This window comes from Sinocyclocheilus anshuiensis, unplaced genomic scaffold (genome assembly GCF_001515605.1).
Source record: "Sinocyclocheilus anshuiensis isolate Anshui unplaced genomic scaffold, SAMN03320099.WGS_v1.1 scaffold161, whole genome shotgun sequence".
In the NCBI taxonomy this organism is placed as follows: domain Eukaryota; kingdom Metazoa; phylum Chordata; class Actinopteri; order Cypriniformes; family Cyprinidae; genus Sinocyclocheilus; species Sinocyclocheilus anshuiensis.
The window spans coordinates 601,773-624,867 of NW_015539832.1; the positions used below are offsets into that span (position 1 = coordinate 601,773).

At 37.3% G+C, this 23,095-nt stretch overlaps 1 protein-coding gene across 1 annotated transcript in view; it reads right to left on the reverse strand.

Annotated features, from left to right (window-relative positions):
* Window positions 1–517: 517 nt before the first annotated feature.
* Window positions 518–23,095, reverse strand: part of fermt2 (FERM domain containing kindlin 2) — a gene marked incomplete at its 5' end in the record, with an annotated part of 45,619 nt that continues 23,041 nt past the window's right edge. The window contains 12 exons of the mRNA XM_016480463.1: window positions 518–928; window positions 7,502–7,643; window positions 8,346–8,470; window positions 10,075–10,095; window positions 14,266–14,484; window positions 15,539–15,645; window positions 15,728–15,852; window positions 16,230–16,279; window positions 17,123–17,257; window positions 19,652–19,759; window positions 21,699–21,801; window positions 21,885–22,110. Of these exons, the coding sequence (XP_016335949.1) occupies window positions 755–928; window positions 7,502–7,643; window positions 8,346–8,470; window positions 10,075–10,095; window positions 14,266–14,484; window positions 15,539–15,645; window positions 15,728–15,852; window positions 16,230–16,279; window positions 17,123–17,257; window positions 19,652–19,759; window positions 21,699–21,801; window positions 21,885–22,110 (1,535 nt within the window). The remainder of the gene's footprint in view (window positions 929–7,501; window positions 7,644–8,345; window positions 8,471–10,074; window positions 10,096–14,265; window positions 14,485–15,538; window positions 15,646–15,727; window positions 15,853–16,229; window positions 16,280–17,122; window positions 17,258–19,651; window positions 19,760–21,698; window positions 21,802–21,884; window positions 22,111–23,095) is intronic.

The window sequence follows — 23,095 nt, forward strand, 5'->3', positions numbered from 1 at the left end:
CTTTACTCATCGGTCGATAGCGTTCAGAAGCAGCAACGTTAAAGCTAGTGTAACATTTCCTTCTCTAGTGTCTCTAAGACGTCACTTTAAAGTGAGTTATCATTAAAGGTTAACAGGCACAAACGAGCACCGCACATTCGACAGATACCCAGAGAGACGACGTAAATTAGTGACAAATAAATAACCGGCATTTCTGCTGTGCGCAAAGCTGGCGTAGTTCTACTTTAGGGTCAAAGGTCATAGATATAGGTCGTGTATAACAGTCAGCTACTATCGCTTCATCTCAAACTCTCAAATCACTTCTGGAGGGAAGCAGTAAACGGCTCTGCTGAAACAGAGCTTCATGTCTGCTAGTGTTTTGAACGCATTCATGCGCATAAACAGAATTAAAAAAAACAAACAGTTATGATGCGGCCACGATGGAGTGGTTAAAAAGAGATGAAGGAGAAGAAGAAGAAGAGGTGTGAAAGAGTGAGTGTTGCGGCGCTCAGACCCAGCCGCTGGTCAGAGATATAGGTCGTGTATAACGGTCAGCTACTATCGCTTCATCTCAAACTCTCAAATCACTTCTGGAGGGAAGCAGCAAACGGCTCTGCTGAAACAGAGCTTCATGTCTGCTAGTGTTTTGAACGCATTCATGCGCATAAACAGAATTAAAAAAAACAAACAGTTATGATGCGGCCACGATGGAGTGGTTAAAAAGAGATGAAGGAGAAGAAGAAGAAGAGGTGTGAAAGAGTGAGTGTTGCGGCGCTCAGACCCAGCCGCTGGTCAGCTTGTAGAACATCTCCTCGTCTAGAGACTCGTTCTGGTCCTTGGCACGCGTGGACAGGAAGATGTAGCCGCCGATGAACTCGTGCACCACTTTGCAGTCCACCTCGGCACAGATGAACGCCAGACTGGGCTCGTCTGCAAACTCCACCGTCACCTGCGTGAGAGCAGAGCAGATGCTGATGTGAGGTCAAGGAGATGCGTGCTGATTTATAGATGTTAAACCCACAGTCTAGAGGTCTGTAAATGATCAAACTCTGCTGTTAAACCTGCTTCACACTCAATCTGCTCTATGTCTACCATCGTCTGTTTGATAGTTTAGAGTTGCAGTAAAAGCTCTTTTAGTGTAATTGTAGAAATTGCTTCTTGTGTGTTTCTGCTGTCAAATCTTGACTGATTTTGATCAAGTAAAGATCAGAATAACTGCAGAAATATCTCCAGATGAACTCTTACTGGACTGAAGCAGCTCAGCTTTCCTTGATTCTCCATCAATCATGTTTTAGAGTCTCAAATCTGATCCTCAGGATCTTTTGAGGAGCGTTTGTTTCCAGAAGCTTTACTTTCACTGTTCCTCAGCGGAGGAATGATCTTCACAAGCCTCCAGAACATCTCACATCTTCTGAGGAGCCTTTATTTCTTCAGCTCTCAATCACTGCATTATATGTTTGGATCATTTCAATAATTTCAGTTCATCTTACTGAGACAGATTACTGGAGATATAGAGACGACTGATATTTAGATCATTTTAGTTCTGCTGTACTGTTATAAACATCTCACTGATTTACAAGCATCAGAATTTCATGTCACATATATATATATATATATATATATATATATCAGCATCTGCACCAAGTTGCATATTTTTGCTCAGTCTCTGAATAATTTGAATCTCTGAGCTGTTTTTTTTCTTCTATAGTCTGACCATTTCAGACTATGAGCCATAAATCATAATATTTAGAAAACACATGCAAAGGATCAACAAACGGTTCCATTTCAAAAACTTTTTTTTTTTTAATTTTTCTGACTATTATTTCATGTCAGGCCACTAAGCCAAGGGATTTTTTTTCACTCAATAGCTGAGGTGTCACAACCATTAACTATAAAAAGCCAAAATTCAGAGAATTCTGATTGAGGGCTGTGTGCTGAAAGTAAATGCTGCATTATATCCAACTATATTATATAATAATTTACATTTTTTTCAAATTCAATCGGTTATGCTATGTTTTTTAACCATGTATTATATTATCATATTTTAAGTAATCTTAATTTTTCTCATGCTTGTTTCCAATAATGTACCTTAGGTATCATATTTTCTGTAAGTGAATGTTTATTGCGTTATTGTAGTGTCATGTGTGTTATCCTGATAGTATCTGCTAGTGTTTTGTGTTTATGACCCTGTGCATCATCATGTTTTATGGACAGACCACTGAACTCTGATTCATCATGTGGCTTTCTGTATTACTATGGTGCTGATCGGTATATGTAAACATAGTATTATATGACTCAGAATCACAGTATGTCAGATCTTCTGCAATCAGAATGAGCCATAGTTACAAATGGCCTTAATAGACCTTTATCACACTTCCTATATCCGTCATGTGAAGCAGTGTATCGTCACTTCCGGTCCCGTCGCACCACAATCAAAACTAATGGGAGAATCCTTTCTTTCTTTCTTTTTTTCGCCGGTGTTACTGCAGCGTACCGGTCTGCTTTCATTTTAAACAACGACACTGCGTCAGTTTTCAGGATGAACCGCGAGCCGGTTGAAAATCGATTCAAATCGGTTGAGATGCCAAACAAATCGCGATACAATTGGAGCAGGACTTTATATGAATGCATCTCGGAGGGGAACTGACTGTCCTTAGAAAAGTTTAGATGGCATTTTCTTTTCATCTTGCCTCTGAACGATGCATATTAAAGTAGAGTGAATAAGCGCAGCTCTGCTTTGTTTACAGTGGTAAAACACTGTATCATTGCTGTTCATAAGCACCACCTGCTGGCAGAGAGTGAATCTGCATCTCATTCAGCCCGTCTGCTGTTTCCTTCAGATACGTTTTATGTATAGTTTCACAAAACTAAAGTCAGACCATTCTGTTTTTGCTTCAAATTTCGAAATTATACAATCTAATTTAGATTAAAACTGCTCATGTTGCATGCATGCTGAATCTTTGTTTGGATCATGATTAAAATGCAGTGGTTGCCTCTCATTTTAAATGGAAAGAGCTTATTTTGTTTATATGAAGAACTTTCTTTTATTTGTGAAACTTATTTATTTGATTTGGGGTTTGTTTTAAAATTTCAATTTAGTTTTGTTATTTCAATTTCACAAAGAAACGTGCAGCAATAACCTAATGAAAGGACACCTTTTCATTTACCGTATAATGTCTTCAATCTCATTTTGTTAAAAAAAAATCGTGAGAAAACCGAATCGTGAAATCAAAACCGTGAATCTAATCGTTTCGGGAGTTGAGTGAATCGTTACATCCCTAATCATCAGACTGATGCAGTATGCATTTCAAACTGAGGATGTTTAAGCCTACATCTCATATCACCTGCTGAAATGTTCATATTAGTATATTTCACTTCCAAATGTGCATTCTGAATAATAAATACATTTACTTCCCAACTAACCTGCTGCAGTCAAGTTCGTCTTCTCATTAACAATGTTTTTCTCTTACTGATCATATTTCTTACCCGTTTACATTTTTAAATAAATTTGACTGATAAACACCCCTACAAAAATTAACCATGGTTTTACTATAGTAAATATGCAGTAACTATGTTTGTTTTTTGTTTTCCATTTGCATTACCACAGTTTTACTACACACACCATGGTTAAACTATGGTTAGCAAAACCATGGTTAATTTTCATAAGAGCGGTATTCAAACAGATGAATGAATGTGCGGAAGTTGCCTTAAAGAAGTTTTACAATGTTAAACATTTAGGCTAATTAATCTTGAACAGTATAACGCGTTGACAGCATGACTTTGAATTAATTAATTACAAATTTTGGCATACATATTTGAATTACATAACAGTGAAATGACTGTCAATAAAAAACGACAGAATAATGACTAAAATTTAATACAAGTGAATAAATATGTTAACCCTCTTAGCGCCAAAGTCGCAAAATTGCGACAAGACGTCATACTTAATCAAATAGACTGTAGTTCCTAATATGGTGTAATATCTCATTTGTATTCCCTACCACTAGATGGCAGACATGTAGTACTTCGATTCTAGACCAAAATTACGTCACGTTCCTATTCAAAGTGTTTGAGGAAAGAGCAGAGCAAGTGAGCTTTCGTGTCATTGATGAGGAAGCAGTTCAGTTCATAGCATAAGCTGTGAGATTTGTGAGAGAAAATCGCCAAATGGCTAATAAAAAGTTGTACCGTGAGGATGTGTTGCAAATGTTATTCGCCGATTCTGACTCTGAAGGGGAATATTTGCCTTTTGGAAATGACTATCGGTCGTCTAATGATCGCGCTTCTCCCAGTACATCTTTGCAGCGCAATGGTGCCGCCGTGCAAGGCGCGAGTGTTCACGAAGCACAAACAAGTGATCATTTCAACCCTTTGCCCAACGGGGATGGGGGTGGCAGGGCAATATCTATTATTTACTGAATATTACTGATGAACTGATCAAAAAGTAGGCTACTGTTCACATGCGTTTTACTACTATATAGTATAGTAATATAGTAATAATTTAGCACTTTCTCCTGTTTTATTGTTGGGTTCCTCTTTTCTGATCATTTGGAATGAGGATAAAAAGACAAAAAAAAAAACATGCAAATAAGTTCCAACATCAATGTAATATCTATTATTTCCTGAATATTATGACATTCAAGAGGGCCGCCTCTGATGACGTCATAATATGCACATTAGACGAGTATATTTACACCCCACATAAACTTTCGGTCATGCCCATCATTTTTCAAATTTACATTAGATCTCTATCTTTAAGCCCTTTCAAGCCACAAGCTTTTGAAATCTTGATGTCAAAATCCAGCATTTTTCCAAAAAACCCTGGCGCCTAAAGGGTTAATTCTGATCCTATTCATCAGGTCTTGCACGCACTGCAGCATCACAGTCACTATTTAAACAAGCACTGACACAGTGTAGTGAAATCATCACGCATGTTCACTAGTGCCGTGTTCGATACGACGATGTATCGTCACAGAGATTTGACGATAGGAGTATCGATACAGCTGTCCCTGTATCAATATTGGCACGTGTGCAGCAGTGGACTGCGCTTAATTTGAATAAAAGAACAGTTTAAAACGGAGTAGAAAAGTGCAAGGTTTCTAAAAAATTACGAATGGAGCATAATATATAGGCTACATCCAGGTTTAATCTGACCGCAGAGGAACACAACCGGGGTTGCCTGATATAAAGAGTATCAAAAATACTGGCCTTTGTTAATAATAGGCTACTTAGTAAAGAGATGCCATTAAACACAATTAAAATATACCACCTTTATGCTGTTTCCACATTAATTTGGAGGTTCAATGTGAAATTGACAATATATTAATATGCAATTAATCATGATTAATTACAGAAAAATTTGCAATTAATTAGTTTTTTTAATCGACTGACAGACAGCACTAATTTTAGCCTTTTATAGATGTTGGTGTTGGTAATATTAGTTGATTTTACTGCTGAATATGCATTTGAATTTAATTTCTAATTTTATAGGCCCCCTCAGAAAGAGATCGGGATGGCCCCCCACCCCCCTTCAAAATTTCAGTTCAATATTCCGGCCCTCAAATGAAACTAATTGAATAGCCCTGTAATATAATATACTATATAATATACTAGAGTACATTACAATATAAATTTATTAGAACGAGTACATTATTATTTATGGGCTTAAAAACAAAATGCAGTCAGAATATTGTACCTGGTGGGGAGTGCCCAATGTAAACATGAAACATATGCCATAATATATACAGCGGGTAAAATAAGTATTGAACACATCTCTATTTTTCCCAATAAATATATTCTAAAGGTGCTGTTGACATGAGATTTTCACCAGATGTCGGTAACAACCCAAGTAATCCATACATACAAAGACAACAAAACAAATAAGTTCAGAAATTAAGTTCTGTGTAATAAAGTGGAATGACACAGGGAAAAAGTACTGAACTACTGAAACGTTTTCAACACTTCGTACAAAAGGCTTTGTTGGTAATGACAGCTGTCTAGAGAAACTAGTGGCATGATTGTCTCGCTGGAATGTCCACCCTTGTTTCATCTTCATCATCCTTAGTGGGTCACAAAACCCACGGTTCAGATCATATTATGGATTTTGAGTCACGGATCAGATCAGATCATTTTTCGGATCAGCAAAAAAAAAAAAGAAATAGTGAAAGCTTACTTTAAGTTCTTCTATACCACAGCAAAAACTACTAGCTTAACTAAGTATTTATTGGCTGCTGTCTCTTTAAGACCATATTATTTTTTTTGAAACAATTGTACCTATTAATTCCAGGTCTTTCTGAAGCTCTCCACAAGTGATCCTTGGCTCTTAGAAAACGCTTCTGATCATTCTTTTCACTCCTCTGTCAGAAATCTTGCGAGGAGCACCTGGTCGAGGCCGGTTTATGGTGAAATGATGTTCTTTCCACTTCCCAACATTCAGAAGTATAGAAATCCTTCTGTAACCAATGCCATCAGTATGTTTTGCAACAATAAGGTTGTGAGGGTATTGAGAAAGCTCTTTGCTTTTACCCATCATGAAATGTTTTTTGTGTGATACATTGGTAATGAGACACCTTTTTATAGGCCATCAGTTGGGACTGAAGCAGCTAATATTAATTTCCACTGATGAGGGGCAGGATTGCTTTCTAATTACTGATAGATTTCAGCTGGTGTCTTGGCTTTCCGTGCCTTTTTGCACCTCCCTTTCTTCATGTGTTCAATACTTTTCCCTTGTGTCATTCTACTTTATTACACAGAACTTAATTTCTGAACTTATTTGTTTTGTTTTCTTTGTATGTATGGATTACTTGGATTGTTACCGACATCTGGCGAAAATTTCATGTCAACAGCACCTTTAGAAATATGTTTACTGAGAAAAATGGTGATGTGTTCAATACTTATTTTACCCGCTGTATTGTACTGTGGTAGAGTTATGGAGGCCCTTCATAATGCAGAGGTGAACTGCCTGCTCTGCCTATAGTTAGCAATGGCCCTATATAGTATGCGGTGTTTAATAAACAGCTGTTTTACTAAATTCTGCTGAGGTGAAATTCAGTGCAGTCCTGTATCGTGTTACGTATCGTATCGTGGCCTCTGTATCGGGATAGGTATCGTATCGTGACTTTGCTGGTGATACACAGCCCTAATGTTCACAAGTCATGGCTTTCTCAGATCAGCTTACGTTAGATTAAAACTAAAGTTCCATTGAGTTTGGAAAATTATGTGCACAGTAACCATCAGGATATCTCTTCACCTGTCTCTGAAAATGTCCGGATTTTGAAATCATCCAGCAGATGCTCATTTTAACAGGTGTTTATTCAACTAGGTGATTACAGCACATTGAAAAATATACATAGCCGGATGAATCGATACACTGCTTCGACGAGCACTTCCGGTAATCAATTCCGCTGTGATAAACGTCTATTATGTTATTAGGCCATTTACCTGATGAAACGGTTAACACGGAGCCTCATTCATAACAACATAACCAGTCAACAGTCAACAACATCAAAAAAAAGCATCTCACCATCTTAATCTCCCAGTTAACGTTCCACTGCTTCATGTTGCTGAAGCGCCAGGTCTTGATGGCGTCTCCTGTGCTGGCGTCCATACGGATCAGTCTGTTGTAGGTGATGCCAATCAGCTCGTCTTTCTTGCCCCCCTGGAACCTAATGTGAAGAAATTTAACAATTACAGGCTCAGTGTTTATCCAAGCAGATGTTGTGAGGAGACAATGAGAAGAAATATAGAAGACATGAGGAAATTACTTTTTAAAGGGACAGCTCACTCTAACATGTAGATTCTGTCATTTACTCACCCTCATGTCATTACAAACTCATATGAATTTCATCCAAGGAACACAAAATGACAAATTATATAGCCCATGTAAATAACGTAGCCCACATGACGTGCGCACTTAAATTCTTTATAAGCCTTCCAAAGCTATGTCATCTATTTGTGCAAGGCTGAAAATTAAGTTATGCATTGAAAATATTGACACAACTCTACTTGGCACGTCCATGAGAATTCATGCAAGTAGCAGCACTGTCCAATTTGTGAACTGATGATTTCTTGAGCCAGATCTTCCCAAAGAATTGCTTGATCTGGTCCTTGAATTCAACTCACTGACTCAATGATCTGGTTTCTGTGATTTACAGCTCAGTTGGGGGTTAAAATTACACTTTGAAAGCATCAGTCAATAGTTTCTGCAGAAGAAAGTAAATTATATGGGTTTGGAACAACATGAAAGTGAGTAAATTATGTTAAAACCAGAATGAACTGTGAACTTTAAAAAGGACATTTTTATTGGCACACAAACATGTAATCAAGATATCTGAGAGACAGAAACGTCAGGTTTAGGCGACACTCACTTGGCAAGAAAATGGGTGATTCCAAACTCTGGCAAGGACTGCCAGGCCTGTATGAAGCGCATCTTGGCCTCGATGAGGCTCATCTGCGCCACATTCTGATGGGCTTCCAGAATACGGGCGGAAATCTGAGAATGATGCATGCGTGAACATTAATATACAAGTGCTATAAGCCATCATAACTTCAGCAGAAGGTCAGAGTGAACACATGGACACACTGTCATCAGAAAACAACCCCAGAGAAGAATGAAACACCAGACGTGTCAATATGATATCGCTGCATTAAATCACCACAAATATCACAGTGAACACATGAGATGCTCCTCTTGTTCAAGCATCGCTTATGATACGTTACACATGCGGCATAACACACATTCACAGAAGCCATTACAATCCCAGCTACCGTCGTTTAGTCCCTATTTCCCCAGAACATGAAACATTTTCACATCAGAAGCAAATGAGTGACGTCACAGGGGTCTCCCGCAGATCAGTTACGTGCCTCATGAAAGCTTCAATCAGAGCTACAAACTCCCTGAAAGAGTCAGTCAATGAAACAGAAGCCCTTTTCAAAAAAGGATTTCCATGAGATTTTAGATGTACTATGAGACAAATGTGTTGATTATAGTTGAAACTATGGAGCTCCTAAGAGGACATGGTGATGAAAAAAAATATGAGATGGGAGGAAAAATGATCAATTTCAATGATTCTGCTTCCTCCTGAGAAATTTTGAGTTGTCTCGCAAACTATTGCATTCGACCAAGAAACTTTGCATTCCCTTGCAAAACTATTGCATATGCACACAAGAAACTTTACAGTCTCTCGCAGAACATTTTCATTCTCTCGCTAAACTATTGCATTTTCCCAAGAAACTTTACAATCCCTCGAAAAACTATTGCATTTGCCAAGAAATCTTACATTCTCTCGCAGAACTACAACATTCACCCAAGAAACTATACATTCTCTCGCTAAACTTTAGATTCTCTTGCATAACAATTGTTCTCTCGCAAAACTATTGCATTCGTCCAAGAAACTTCACATTCTCTTGCTAAACATTTGTGTTATCTCGCAAAACTATCGCATTCGCCCAAGGAACTTTACGATCTCTCGCAGAACTACTGCATTCATGTAGTTTTTCCTCACACCTCATTGTTTCCACCACAAAGGTTTTGCAAAAAAAAAACAATTTATCTGGGGAGTGCCAAAGGTTTGCAAACAAATTCTAAATTTCTCAGGGGAATGCAGAAGTTTTGTGAGAGAACGAAAAACGCATCTCCGTTTTTCTACCATCACCATGTCTTTTTAGGGGCTCTGTAGAAAACTGCATTGTGCATCTAAAATAATATAACAAAACAATAATTGTAAATGATGATAATATATTTTGGGATATAATCATGCTTAAACTGATCAAAATAATTGTGCTGACAGTTTTACAGATTAATATTACATTATAAGCCTCAAGGTCACGGGACTACAAGCTGCTTTTGTATTCATTTGAATATTTCTAAAAATATCCACCACATGAGAGCCTATACATAATTTGACTTTTAACAGCATTCAGTCAGATAGCTGTCCTGGAGGAGACACCAGTGACTCAACACATTATCTTAAATGTTAAAATGTGAGCTTTGGGGTGAGCTACAGCTATAAATGGTAAAGTGGATCTCTGGAGTAAGACACAGCACCAGTGTTAGTGAGTCATGGACATTTACCAGCCGTCAAACGAGTGACTTACCAAGTCCCTGACAAAGCCTGGCTGAGGAGGGTGGAAACAGGAAGTGGAACACGGAGAGGAAACAAGGGAAAAGCAAATAAATGAATAAAGCAGCAAACAGGCAGAATAACAGAATCAAAACAACCATTAATGTACAGAGAAAGAAAAGGGCAGGGTGTGCAAGTGAGTTTACAGCAGGGGAGGATCATGAGGATCAGATGGACAGGAGAGATCAGAGGAACACACTGCACTGGGATCACATTAGATCCGACCGGATTGAATGTATATATTGTGCAGATGTAGAAATGTGTCAGCTAGCAGAGATCCTGAAATACCGTTGATCTGAAACCAAGCAGAAGACTATTGTAGTCTGCAAACTGGGGTGATTGAACTGTAGATTCATCCTCGCTGATTAAAATTGGACAATCCAGTGGAAGCTGTTTTTGCACTGATGTCCGACTGACTCGTTTAAAATAACAGTTTATTATGTTGGCTTGTCAAAGCCAAAACGCTGATCTACTAAGCTTATTATTCTTCGGAGACCAAATTTCTAACTCGTCCTAGAGTTTTTAAGCTATGACCACCAAACTTGGCACAACCCTTCAGAATGTTCTAACTCTGTATTCTCTATCTTTTCTAACTGATCTGACTTTCAGAATTCCAGTATCAGACTTCCAAACAGTTCCACATACACTTTCAATGAGGGGGTCAAAAGCTTCATACAATGCCTCTTATAGAAAGAGTTATTGTTTGCTATTATTGTAAAATATTGTAAAGCTAAAGTATTCTAAAGCATGCTAGCAACATGTTAACTCATACATGCTAAACGTGCAAAAAAATAAAAGAAACATGTTAGCAACATAAATCATACCAGCAATGTGCTAAAACATGTTGGAAATAGACATGGGCCGGTATGAGATTTTGACGGTATGATAACCTTAAGCAAAACTATCACAGTTTCACGGTATCACGGTATTGTTGTTGCAGCTCTAAAATGTGTTAATTTGAAATGTCTGGGTAAAAAAAAAAACTGAACAATAAATTCTGAGCAACATACAGAATATTTGGAACAGTACTATTTGTTTATTTTTTCTTTGATTTGTTTCTGAAATGTGGGTTGTCCTGCAGCTTTTGATGTGGATGATTGATTTGCTACTAGAGCTACTGCTGCCCTAAAAAGAAGAAAAATAAAGACTGACATATTTATTTAACATAAATGCATACCTTGACTCTAGGGGTCAAACAACTAAAAATCAAGTCAGGAATCTTGGTGTGATTCTGGAGACAGACCTTAGTTTCAGTGGTCATGTCAAAGCAGTAACTAAATAAGCATACTATCATCTAAAAAACATTGCAAGAATTAGATGTTTTGTTTCCAGTCAAGACTTGGAGATAAACCTCTTAAATCAAATTTTAAATCATTTTCTATATTTTTAAATTCCTTGTTTTATTGTTGGGATTATTATTTTTTTTATTATTTTATTTTCTTTTATGTAAAGCACTTTGAATTACCATTGTGTATGAAATGTGCTATATAAATAAACTTGCCTTGCGCATCATGAACAGTGAGTGATCTGCCTGCTACAGTATTTTTCTCTGTACGTCCGACTTCAGCGTCTCTGGCCTGTGTTAACGGCCGTTTACAGATTTCATATTTTCACATAAAGACATTTGGAAAATGATATGCATTGCAACGCAGTTTGTGCAACAGAGATCGGCTGCAATAAAACATTAAACGGCCAGTTGCCGATCGCGCAAGTTCCAGGGGAAGCTCCTTAAGTTCGTCCATCCTACACACACGTGACTGACCGCTCGCTTGCACCAACAGGAGGGGGATGGGTCGTGTTACTCTAATCGTGGTATACCTTGAAACCGGTAATCGGCCCATGTCTAGTTGGAAACATGCTAAAATATGTGCTAAAACATGTAAGCGATGAGTAAAACTATGCAACACTCAGTTACATTACAAAAATGCTAATGCATACTAACAAAATCCAACAACATGATAACAATGCCCATCAATTACCAGTAGAGGACTCCAACGGTCTAATGGGCTCAGAAGTAGTTTTTATTGGTCTGTCCGTCTTTGACTTCTGAGTAAAAACTTTCAAACTTCAATCTTTTAAAAATTATTATAAACTTTCAGGCAAGCCTTGGTCAAACCAACATCCAAACATCCATTTTTATATCTTCCGATTTGTCCATTAAGCTCAAAAAAAAAAAGAGAGAGAAAAAAAAAAAACATTCTTTAAGCACAAATCAGAACATTTTTAAACATATAAAATGGGGTCAAAGTTCATAGCTGAGCTATAGTTTATGATTAACCTGAAATGTTTTCATCACACTTCAAACTATACACCCTTGACTCCACAAGGTGGCACCACACACATTTAAACCCAAGAACACTACAGAGACCTATGAAATTCCCCACCATTTGGATGACAACATCCGCTTTCCTGATCCTGTCGAGTCTGGAAGTGAGAAAGTCATCTATCCTTGTTTCCCAAAGTTCAGTGCTTACTGACCCATGTCCTCTAGGAATAAAATCCCAGAGGAAGCCTCTGAAGAAAATAAATTGAGCTTGTAATGCATGGATTAGAAGTGCTCCGAAATCATCCGGACTCTAAAGTCTCACAAACAAACTGCTGTCTTCTTCCCAGGCTGCCTCTGCACATTCCCAGGCACGGCTTGTTTCCTGTATTTTTTTCCCGCCTGTTTCTGAAGACCCCACCCCAGCTCCTCAAAGTTTCTTCCAGCGATAAGCTGCTGGTGGAGCGAGTGTGATGTGAGGACAGGAAGCCCACCATCCCCCAGCTTCACAGGAGCTGGATTGAGTCCAGGGCCACTGTAAGACGACACCAGCAGCAGCGCACAGGAGCCGTCTGTCGACTCCCACACAGGAGCCCTCCCTACATACTTTCACTTTACTCTTGTTTTTCAATCAAGTACTACAAAAACGACATCACTCTGAGAAATTTCACTGGACACTCTGCATATCCATATCAAGATGAGTGTCTCTGTGCTAGAAAAAGATGATTTTGTTTTTTAAATTTTTGTAAATATTTTTCTTACTAGTACCAAGTAGGACTTGGTGATATTTAAAATGTGGTATGTATTTAATATCTGACGTTTATTTAGTATGTAGGCATGTGATCAGCTAAGGAAAAAATGAAAACCAGTTTTTCGCTCTTCAGTATAACTATTATTAAAAACACTAATATATATTAGTGTGCGTGCATTGTGTGTTTTACTACACACACTATATATATATATATATATATATATATATATATATATATATATACACACACACACACACACACACACACATACATATATAAAATTTAAATAATGTAATGTAAAATAAAAATGAGCATTTAATAATAATAATAATAATAATAATAATATTGATTGTTATTATTATTGTTATACAAAACAACAGCAAAATTACAATTCTAATATTTAACATTTATAAACAATTTTCGCTACAAATAAGCAACCCAAACAGCAATTGCAGAGATGGAGTTCATATGGAGCAGCATCTACTGTGAACCGAGCTGCTTCGAGATGTTGAAAACACCGGATCGTGAGCTGCTCATATGTAAATGAACACAGTGCTGTGCTTTACTTTAATAGCAACTCCACAACAGAGGTTTTTACCCATGTGTGTTAATTTTGGACCCTGAATGAGACACAAAGGGTGTTCTGCACACAACCACAACAGTGCCATGCAGTGCTGTTTCAAGCAACCCATGCATGTATTTTAAATTTGAAAACTTATCAATTTTTTCCACTGATTTACACAAATTCATGTGGTTCATTCTTAAGGTCAGAAAATACAAAAATGCATATAAATACAGAAAAAAATTAATCACATTGCTAAGCATATTTATAATTTTATGATCATATGATGATCATAATTTTAATGTACTTTTTTGTCAACGAAGCTAAAGACCAAGTAGGTCAGTTTTGTGACTTCGCGTTGAGACTGAACCTGATTTAAAAATCAGCAGCAAAAATGTCAACCACTTTCAACAATGAATTTGCTTCACTTGCATGCATTAGTAAATAAATATGTGTAAACATATTGCTGTTTATTACTATGTATTAGTAAATAAGTCTCTTGACCTGCCTCCCTGCCTGTCTTCAGCTCTCTGCCGTCAGTGTCAGTCTGTATTCTGTACTGCAGCGGCAGACCGGTCTCTCATTTACCTGCTTGTTCTTGTACTTCTTCAGGTATCGTGGAGACACCAGGCACTCAGGGTTGATGTCGGTGGTGATGGGCTCTATGATCTGAGGATCAGGATTCATGTGCTGCATCTTCAGGAAGGACAGAATGTTCTGGACCTCCAAGTTGTAGGAACTATCTGCCATCGTCTTCCCTTTGGAGGCCAAACGGCAAGCCGCCATCCACTGAGCGTACTGCTTCTCCTGAAGGACAGGGAAAGGTGTTTGATCCTGCATGATCCATGCTTTTGTAACAACTCGTTTAGATTATTGTAATTCACTTTATTACGGTGTTTCTCAGTCTTCTCTCTCCCGTCTACAGCTAGTGCAAAATGCAGCTGCTAGACTACTCTCTGGTTCTGGCAAGTATGAGCCAGTTACTCCTATTTTATCTGCACTGGTTACCCATTAAATATAGAATTGATTTTAAAATTATTTTACTTGTGTGTAAAGCCCTGTCTACTCATTGTGCCTAGATCTAGACTTAAAAAACGAGGTGATCGCGCTTTTGCAACTGCAGGTCCGAAACTCTGGAACGGTCTAACTCTTCATATTAGATTAGCCCCTCTATTTCTGCTTTTAAGTCTGCTCTATAGACATTTATTCTCTCTAGCTTTCAATTCCCCTTGATCATTGGTTCAATTGTTGTTTTGTTTTTGTTGCGTTTTAAATTTGTTTCTTCTTATTTCTGAGTTTTGTATTCTACTCTGTACAGCACTTTGGTCAGCTTCGGTTGTTTTTAAATGTGCTTTACAACTAAAGTTATTAAAGTATAAAGTACTTTAAACAATAGTTGTTTAAAGTAAAACAACTATTGTATTGTATCCTCTGAGTGCCAGTGTACATTTACTATCACTGAGATGCTATTATAGTTTTTTAATTCGTTTTTTTTTTTTTTCTATTTTCTGTTTTAATTTTAATTTTAAAGTTTCAGCAATTTTGTTTTATGTTTTTGTCAGTTTTATTACTTTTTGGGGACTTTTCTGTCTATTTTTATGAAGATGTATTTCAGTTTGAATCAATACTAAATGAAAATGAGGTATGTTACTCTGGCAACTAGCTGAAATAAATAATTATTTCATGTAACACTTTTTTTTTAATAGTTTTAGTTAACCACAATAACCCTGATGAGTCTGTATAATTACTTTTGAAGCAGCAAGTCAAGTAACATGCTACTTTTCCTTTTAAAGACAAGTGAAAATGTGAGGCGATTTAATGCTCAATAATGTGTGGCAATCAATAGAAGTGTCTCACTCACAGCATCACACCGCAGCCAGATCTCATTCATACCATCTGCTACAGGAATTAGCAACTTGATGTTGAATTTCTGACCGGAAATGTTCACATCTGGTGTGACTTCACAGCCTACAGAGAAACAGCGGATGAGATGCAGTGCTGATGTGGTAAACAAACAGCGTTTCTGACCGCGTCTGTTGCGAGCGGTCACCTCTCAGGTTCATCTGGTGCGCCGGCGTGCCATGGGCCTCCTCGCGGCTCTTGTAGCAGGAGATTGTGATGTCCTTGAACGTGCACCAGTACTGCTTGTATCCTTTCAGAGTGAGTTTCTTTGGTCTGAGGTATGAGCAAAAGATCAAAGGGAAATCTCAAAATCAAAGGGAAATTCCTTTGATAAAAGACCTGTCTCGAATGCTGATCAGGTCTGTGACGCCCGCTCTTTCAATATTCAATATAGCAAAATATAAGCACATTATAATAAGCATTATTAATAAGCAGACCCATTTCGCTTAAACAAATTAATTAATTAATTTGTAATTAATTTAGTTGCCACTAGTGTAGTGGAAATGACAACATTTACACTTTAAATAGACTAATACATAGACAGAGCCTTGCTTTATTATTATTATATATTTTTTTTTGCCTTGCACTAATTCAAGCTTATGAGACCAAAAACAATAAATCTCAACATATTTTTCAATCCTTCAACTCACTTGAAGACTTTCATGTAGTCAGCCAGTTCAGGAATGGATGTGATGTCACCCTGAGAACACAAAGTGTATTAATAAAGTTGTTGGTGTAATGTCAAAATTGTTATGGTCACAGTCTGCATAACAGCTGCACGCCGCTCATGTTACAGCAAGAAGAATATTCAGAATACACCGTTTTGATTTCATTTTTTAATGTCATTGTTTTTATTTCAGCATGCTTATTATGATTAAACCAACTCCAATTCTGTCTGCAGTATAATGCTATCCAATTACTGCACTCAAACTCCAGAGGATATGACTCGCTTACAATGATCAAACCAGTCATTTTTAAATAATATTCCTTTATTTGAATGACTTCAATTTGAAGCAATACTTGGAGATTTTTTTATGGAATGAAAAGCATGAAATCAATGTGAATAATATTTCTAATTTGTACAGTCTTTCCTCATAATTAACGTTTAATGTGATGTATAATGTTGTCTAATTCTACTGTTCTTCATGGTGATGTTATTTGTATTACATCCTTGCTTTTTGATTAAAAAAAAAACAGTGCTTAGACTGAAGTACTGCACTTACACATACAGCAGGCATGTGTGCTTCCCTTTTAAATGACGAAATATGCGTCAGAATAACATGGCACCATTTTTCTTTGTTTCATCATACCTGATTAATGAGGTTGGTGTGTTTAGATGAAGTATTTGTGGTGAACTATGTCGATAAACCACAACAAGCCCATGCTATAGGCACTGCATTGACACAGGCTACAGCAGGAATTATTTCATTCTAATATTTGAAGCTTCTGCTTTTCGAATGCAGAGTGTGATAAAGGCCTACAGGTGTGTGTCTGTGGCTGTAACGGAAGTAGGAAGAATTATTATTGCATGAGATTGCAGTACCATCGTGTTGGATGTCTTTCCTCCCTCGAGAGTGATCTCCAGATCTGACAGAGCTGCATCAACCTCATCGACCTCCTTCTCACTGTTGTTCATGTGATTGTCTGAAGACATGATGGACAGCTTGTTGATGTGGTACTGCAAATAAAAACATATTAATATCGTAAATTCTTTGTTGTGATATTTAACCCTCTCCCACATCTAACATTTAGCTAAGTAAAAAAAAAAAAATTGTCAACGTAAATGTAAAAAAGTATTTAGAAAATGTTGACAACTTGTATGCATTTGTGAAATGTAACATTTTCATGAATTTGTTAACTGTATTCACACACGTCCTCAGTTCCAGAGCTGCACATCGTCAAACTCTTACAAAATAAAGGGGAAATAAAGTTAATAAAATATTTACTTTGACCTCCTGACAGGACAAATATGCGGTCCTGTCCCACATGTTGCAAGCTACACTGTTACTGGATGATTTTCCCAATTAAATAAAACTGAATTTGTCAGTGTTCATGTTAAATGTGTTTTTTTAGGTTTTAAACTTTTATGCATTTGTGAAATTTAACAATTATTTTGTATTTGTTTTCATGAAATGGTTTTAAACTGTATTCATACATGCTGCAAAAACTCTTACAAAATAAATGAAAAATAAAAAAGCTAATGTAATATTTACTTTGACCTCCAGTAATGAACAAACAACATTTAACATTTTTAAAAATTTTCTGTATCAGTGTTATTTTAGTATCATTGATACACTATTGTAGTTTTTTTCAATGGGTTTTTAATTCAAAATAAAATATTTTTAAATATATTTAGAATTATTATTTTTTTATATATTTTTTCATTTAAATTTTAGTTTAAAGTTAATTTTAACATTTATTTATCATTTTCTGTATCAGTATTATTTTAGTATCACTGATACGCTATTATAGTTTTTTCCCAATCAGTTTTTAACTCAAAATAAAATATATATTTTTTTAAATTAGATTTTTTTTTATTTTATTTTAATTTTAGTAAAAGTTTAAAGTTAATAATTGAACATTTATTTCAGTGATACTAACACAATTTTTGACACTGTTTTTTTGTTAACTATAATACTATTCATGTACGAGTTTAAAGCCTGTGACCCTCTACATTGCGAGTAAATCACTCGCATATGCGACTAAATCTTACTCTGGGCGACTAAATGATGTCTAACATTAGCCATTGGATAATAAATTCTTAGATTTTACACGCCAGTAAGTGCACATTCAGTTATTTATGAAGCTGTTCCATTTTACAAAAATAAGCTGATTGGGTGGAATCATGTGTGAGTGTGTGTGTGTGCGTGTGTGTACCTACTTAACCATATTTTGGGGACACATTTGTACCCAAAAGTGAGCAAAACCTGACAAAATCGGCAAAAACCTCAATTTGTGGATGTCCTCATTTGTAAAACTGTTATAAAAATAAAGTAAACAAAGTTTTTTTCTGTGGGGGTAGGGTTAGGGGTAGGGGTGGGTCTAGGTTAAAAAGTGTATAATTTTAGTCATTTAGACATCATATAATTTTAGTCATTTAACTATCTGTATATAAAAACAATCGAAGTCTATGTAATGTCCCCATTTAGATAGCTAAGTAAACGCACGCGGGCGCGCGCGCACGTGTGTGTGTGTGTGTGTGTGTGTGTGTGTAAAATAGTATATCAGTCTGGCGAGAAAACAAAAAAATGTACTAGCCAATGGCGATTATATTGCCAGGGTGTGCGTAGAGGGTTGGCCTGTGACCTCGTTCTCCTAATTACAATTAGCTGTCAAACGATCCCCATGGTGCTACAGCGAACAGTTGGACTACAGAAGCATATTTCACTGTACGCTGATGACAGCTCCGCTTTCAAAATAGAGACTAAAGGTATTTTCATGTCACCATCTCTCTGCTCAGATAAGAGTAGTTAGTAGGTGAATGACACACCGATTTCTCTCAACGGTTAACAGCCCCACTATAAAGCTGGCTAAACTTAGAGCTGCTGATGTTTGACGCCGCTGAGCTCTTCTACCCAGAGACACGGTGCAGGTCCAGAGCCAGACTCATATCCTCTGACTGAACGTGGTGTGGACTGATGGGGAGGGACAGACCTGACTAATTTAAACTCGCTGTACGTAAACAGAGAAAGTCGACACCACTGATACACCTCCACAAATCCCTGCTGGAGCAACCCACACCTCCTTAGGCTGGAGACTCCGGGTGGTCTCCCATGTCCCACCTCCCTCGAACAGACGCCCGCTCTATATTTACATGATGTGAAGACAGTGAGGCGTCCTGAGGTGTTGTCACTCAACATTTATGAGGGTCTGAAATAGCAGGGTCATCGCTGGCCAAAGGGCCAGTTAAAACAAACGCCACAGCCTAACGTTTGCATGCTGCAGATGCTACGCAGTCAGGCACAGAGCCCATCCAATTCATTAACAGGGCCAGAGGACCCGAGTGAAGACTGCAAACTGTCAAAAGTCGGGCGTTGGCATAAATTCTGCCGAGGTTTGGACGTGCACGTACCTGCAGGGCGGCGAACATCATCATCTCCTCCTCGGTGCATTCGATCTCCTCCAGCAGGATGGCCCACTTGGCCTGCTCATACAGCTGGTTCACCCTGATGGCATCATACTGCAGGGGTCAGGAGAGGGTTAAAAACACGACACCACAACACCACTTCCAGCACACCGTCCTTACAACATAAGTGCGTAGATCCCTCTGAGAGGCCTACGGGTGAGCATAATGCACACTATATGTAACTATACTCATATACAACCTTAAAGAGGTCATGAAATGCAATATTTGATGTTTCCTGAGGTGCACTTATCATCTTAGTATGGTATTTTCATAAAAAAAGATGAAACCTTTTTTTACCCAAATTTAGCCTCTGATAAATTCTTTATTGTAATATTTGACCCTCTCCCACATCTACCATTTCCCAATTTAATACAAGTGAATAAATCAATGTAAATGTTAAAATGCAAATGTAAAATGGGCTGCAAACACTGCTAAACTCTTACAAAAAAGGAAAAAATAAATACAATATTTACTTGTCCCACATTTTGCAAGCTACACTGTTACTAGATGATTTTCCCAATTAAATAAAACTGAATTTGTCTATGCGAATGTTCATGAAATGCAATTATTTTATGTTTGCTGAGGTGCAATTATCATCTTAGTATGGTATTTTAATCAAAACTGGTCATAATGTAGAAACAAATTGTCATTTTCTACCCACGTTTAGCCTCTGATTTGAACACACTGTTAGAAGGGGCGTGTCCACTGTGAGACTTCAATGGAAACTCCCACTGCTATGATTGGCTGACATCTTTGCATATGAAATGAGCATTACATGTGGAACTCTCTTGAAAACTTTTATTATGCCAGGATGAACTAATGGGGAAAAGTGTTGATTACAGCATTACATTTAGAGCATCAAAGCACTGCACTAAAGTCATGTCTACTGAGCACATGATGATAACAATCATCTTCTTACTGCGACGTGATTTCTGCAATCTCAGCAATACTTTTACCATAACTTACAAAGTGCAACACAGTGTAAATAAGAGACTCGTTGAGCAATGTAAACTGAGCCACTGATTATAACAGGATTTTTGGCGAAAATGCAGAAATCCCCAATAGACTCGCTCTGCTCCAGCTATTATAAAGACAACAATCTCTGATCACTTTCTGTATATAAAATAATCACAATATAGATGTTTTATATGCTACTGACAGGAATATCAAGAATGTTTTGATTTTCTATTGCATGACCCCTTTAGAGTTAGAGTTATACTTTATTGTCTTTTGTAGGAAATTTGTCTTGGACTCAAAGCTGCAGCAATACACACCAACCACACAAAACAACAACAACAACAACACTTTTGTTAGTTAAAATACCATCACAATTACTGCAATTTACTATTTAAAATCCTAATAGATACAGGTATAAATGAATTCTTACAGCGATTGCTTCTACATAATGGAACTTTAGACTTTTCGCCCATTCAATTGTCTGTTTTCAATTTTTACCATGGATTAATTTACAAACAAGGCACAATTCGATGCGGGATTTTCAAAAAGATTGAAACTAAAAGACAATGCTGTGCGACTATATTGGATCTGAGAGTAATGTCGCAACACAAGTGCGAGTAACTGTTTTTGTTCTTACAGATCGTTTGGTTGAATTGCATTATTTATGCGTTTTTGACCTAAATCACAGCAGCGTCCCATCTATTGGCGCTTTTCCACTGCATGGTACGACTCGGCTCGGTACGGCTCAGTACGGCATGGCACAGTTCGGCTCGGCACGGTTTGCGTTTCCACTGCACTTCAGTACCGCTTTAGAGTGGGTGGGTTTATTCACATGTGGACACAAAATAACTTATTACTTCTAAATTATGATGCTTTTTGATGTAAAAATCTTGACAACATTGGACCTCAAAGAACAGTGCAAAATAAAAAAAAAGGCAGTTCATGACCTCTTTAAGAGCTTGTGTGTGATACTGGAATGTCCTATTCAGCATTGTGTGCATATGATTATATGTGATAAGGTGCAAAACACACTGACCTTTGGGTTGAGGTCAAAGAAGCTGTGGTACTTGAACCGGAGCAGAAGAACCTCGTTCTCCTTCACATCCTGCTCCATCAGTGATCTGGAGGAGTCCAGCCACCTTCACAAAGACATTCAGAGGAATATGAGTGCAAACCTTCCTGAATCACTGAGTCTTCACACACCAGATCTGTCCCAGCTTACCCCTGGTTGATCTTGGCCTTGTCCAGGAGGGACTGTGGTTTGTACATCTTGACCAGAATGTCGGGTGAGGAGATGGGCTGGCTGACAGCGAGGATGCTGGGATTGCCTTCTGACAGCGGACTGTCTCCAAACCACGCTGTGGTGGGGGACAGAGGGCTGCCGTCCCGAGAGTCATAGGTAGGTGTCATGGTCTTGCTGTAAAGTCCAGGACTAGAATAGATGCTTCCTGAAATGAGAGGCATCTGTCAGTAACCACCCAAAACAGCCGTCAAACCAATTCACACGACAAGCTGGATGGAGGGCTGGGCGGAATGACGTTTATTTTAATGTTTCATCCAGTAGAGAGTGATTTAGGTTTTGTAACCATGGTGTAGCTGTAGGTTGTTCGTGCCTTTCAAGCAAAAGAGCAATTTGGCGTATTTATAAAGAAATCAACAGTCAGAGGGGTGTGCTTATATGGTCTTACATATTTACAGCCGCTTGCCATAATGTTTTTGTTTTTTTTTCAACTTAGGTTCATCATAATTTTTTGGTCTTCTTCCATTAAACTATAAAAAGATTAAATATAGATTATAATATTACACAAAATTAAATAGGAATTATTACACTGATACAAAAATTATTTTGGGTTGAATAATTTTCTGCAAAAATAGCTTTGGACCCTTTTCACATTTCCCAATAGCTAGCAAAAAAAAAAAAAAAAACACTTTACAAAAGAGGGAAAAGATTATGTTGGTCAGAAGAGAGAAATGTGTCAAATTTGCATGCAGCACCATTTAAGTTTTATGCAATGTATTCCAAGGCAGTTTAACAGCAAAATATATAGTTATTATAAATGTACATTACTAAAAAACAGAAAATTATAAATGGACCCTTTTTACGGACTGTGATGTGTAGTCCACAGTCCATAAAAAAAAAAGTCAATTTATTAAAAATAATAATAATAACACTAACAGTTGTGCAGCTAATTTAACTCAAGTCTGTTATTATGTTTCTACTCTGACTAGGCCTGTCGCAATAATCAATATATTGACATATTGCGCAATATATGTACATGACCTCAATAATTTTTGGTGACGCAATATATCACCCATTATATTTACATCAAAATATTTGTGCATTTTTCTTTTTTTCTACTTCTACTTTGCACTTTTTGTTAGAAAATGTTTATTTACTATTTATTCAGGTTTTTTAAGGTATCTAATATTTTG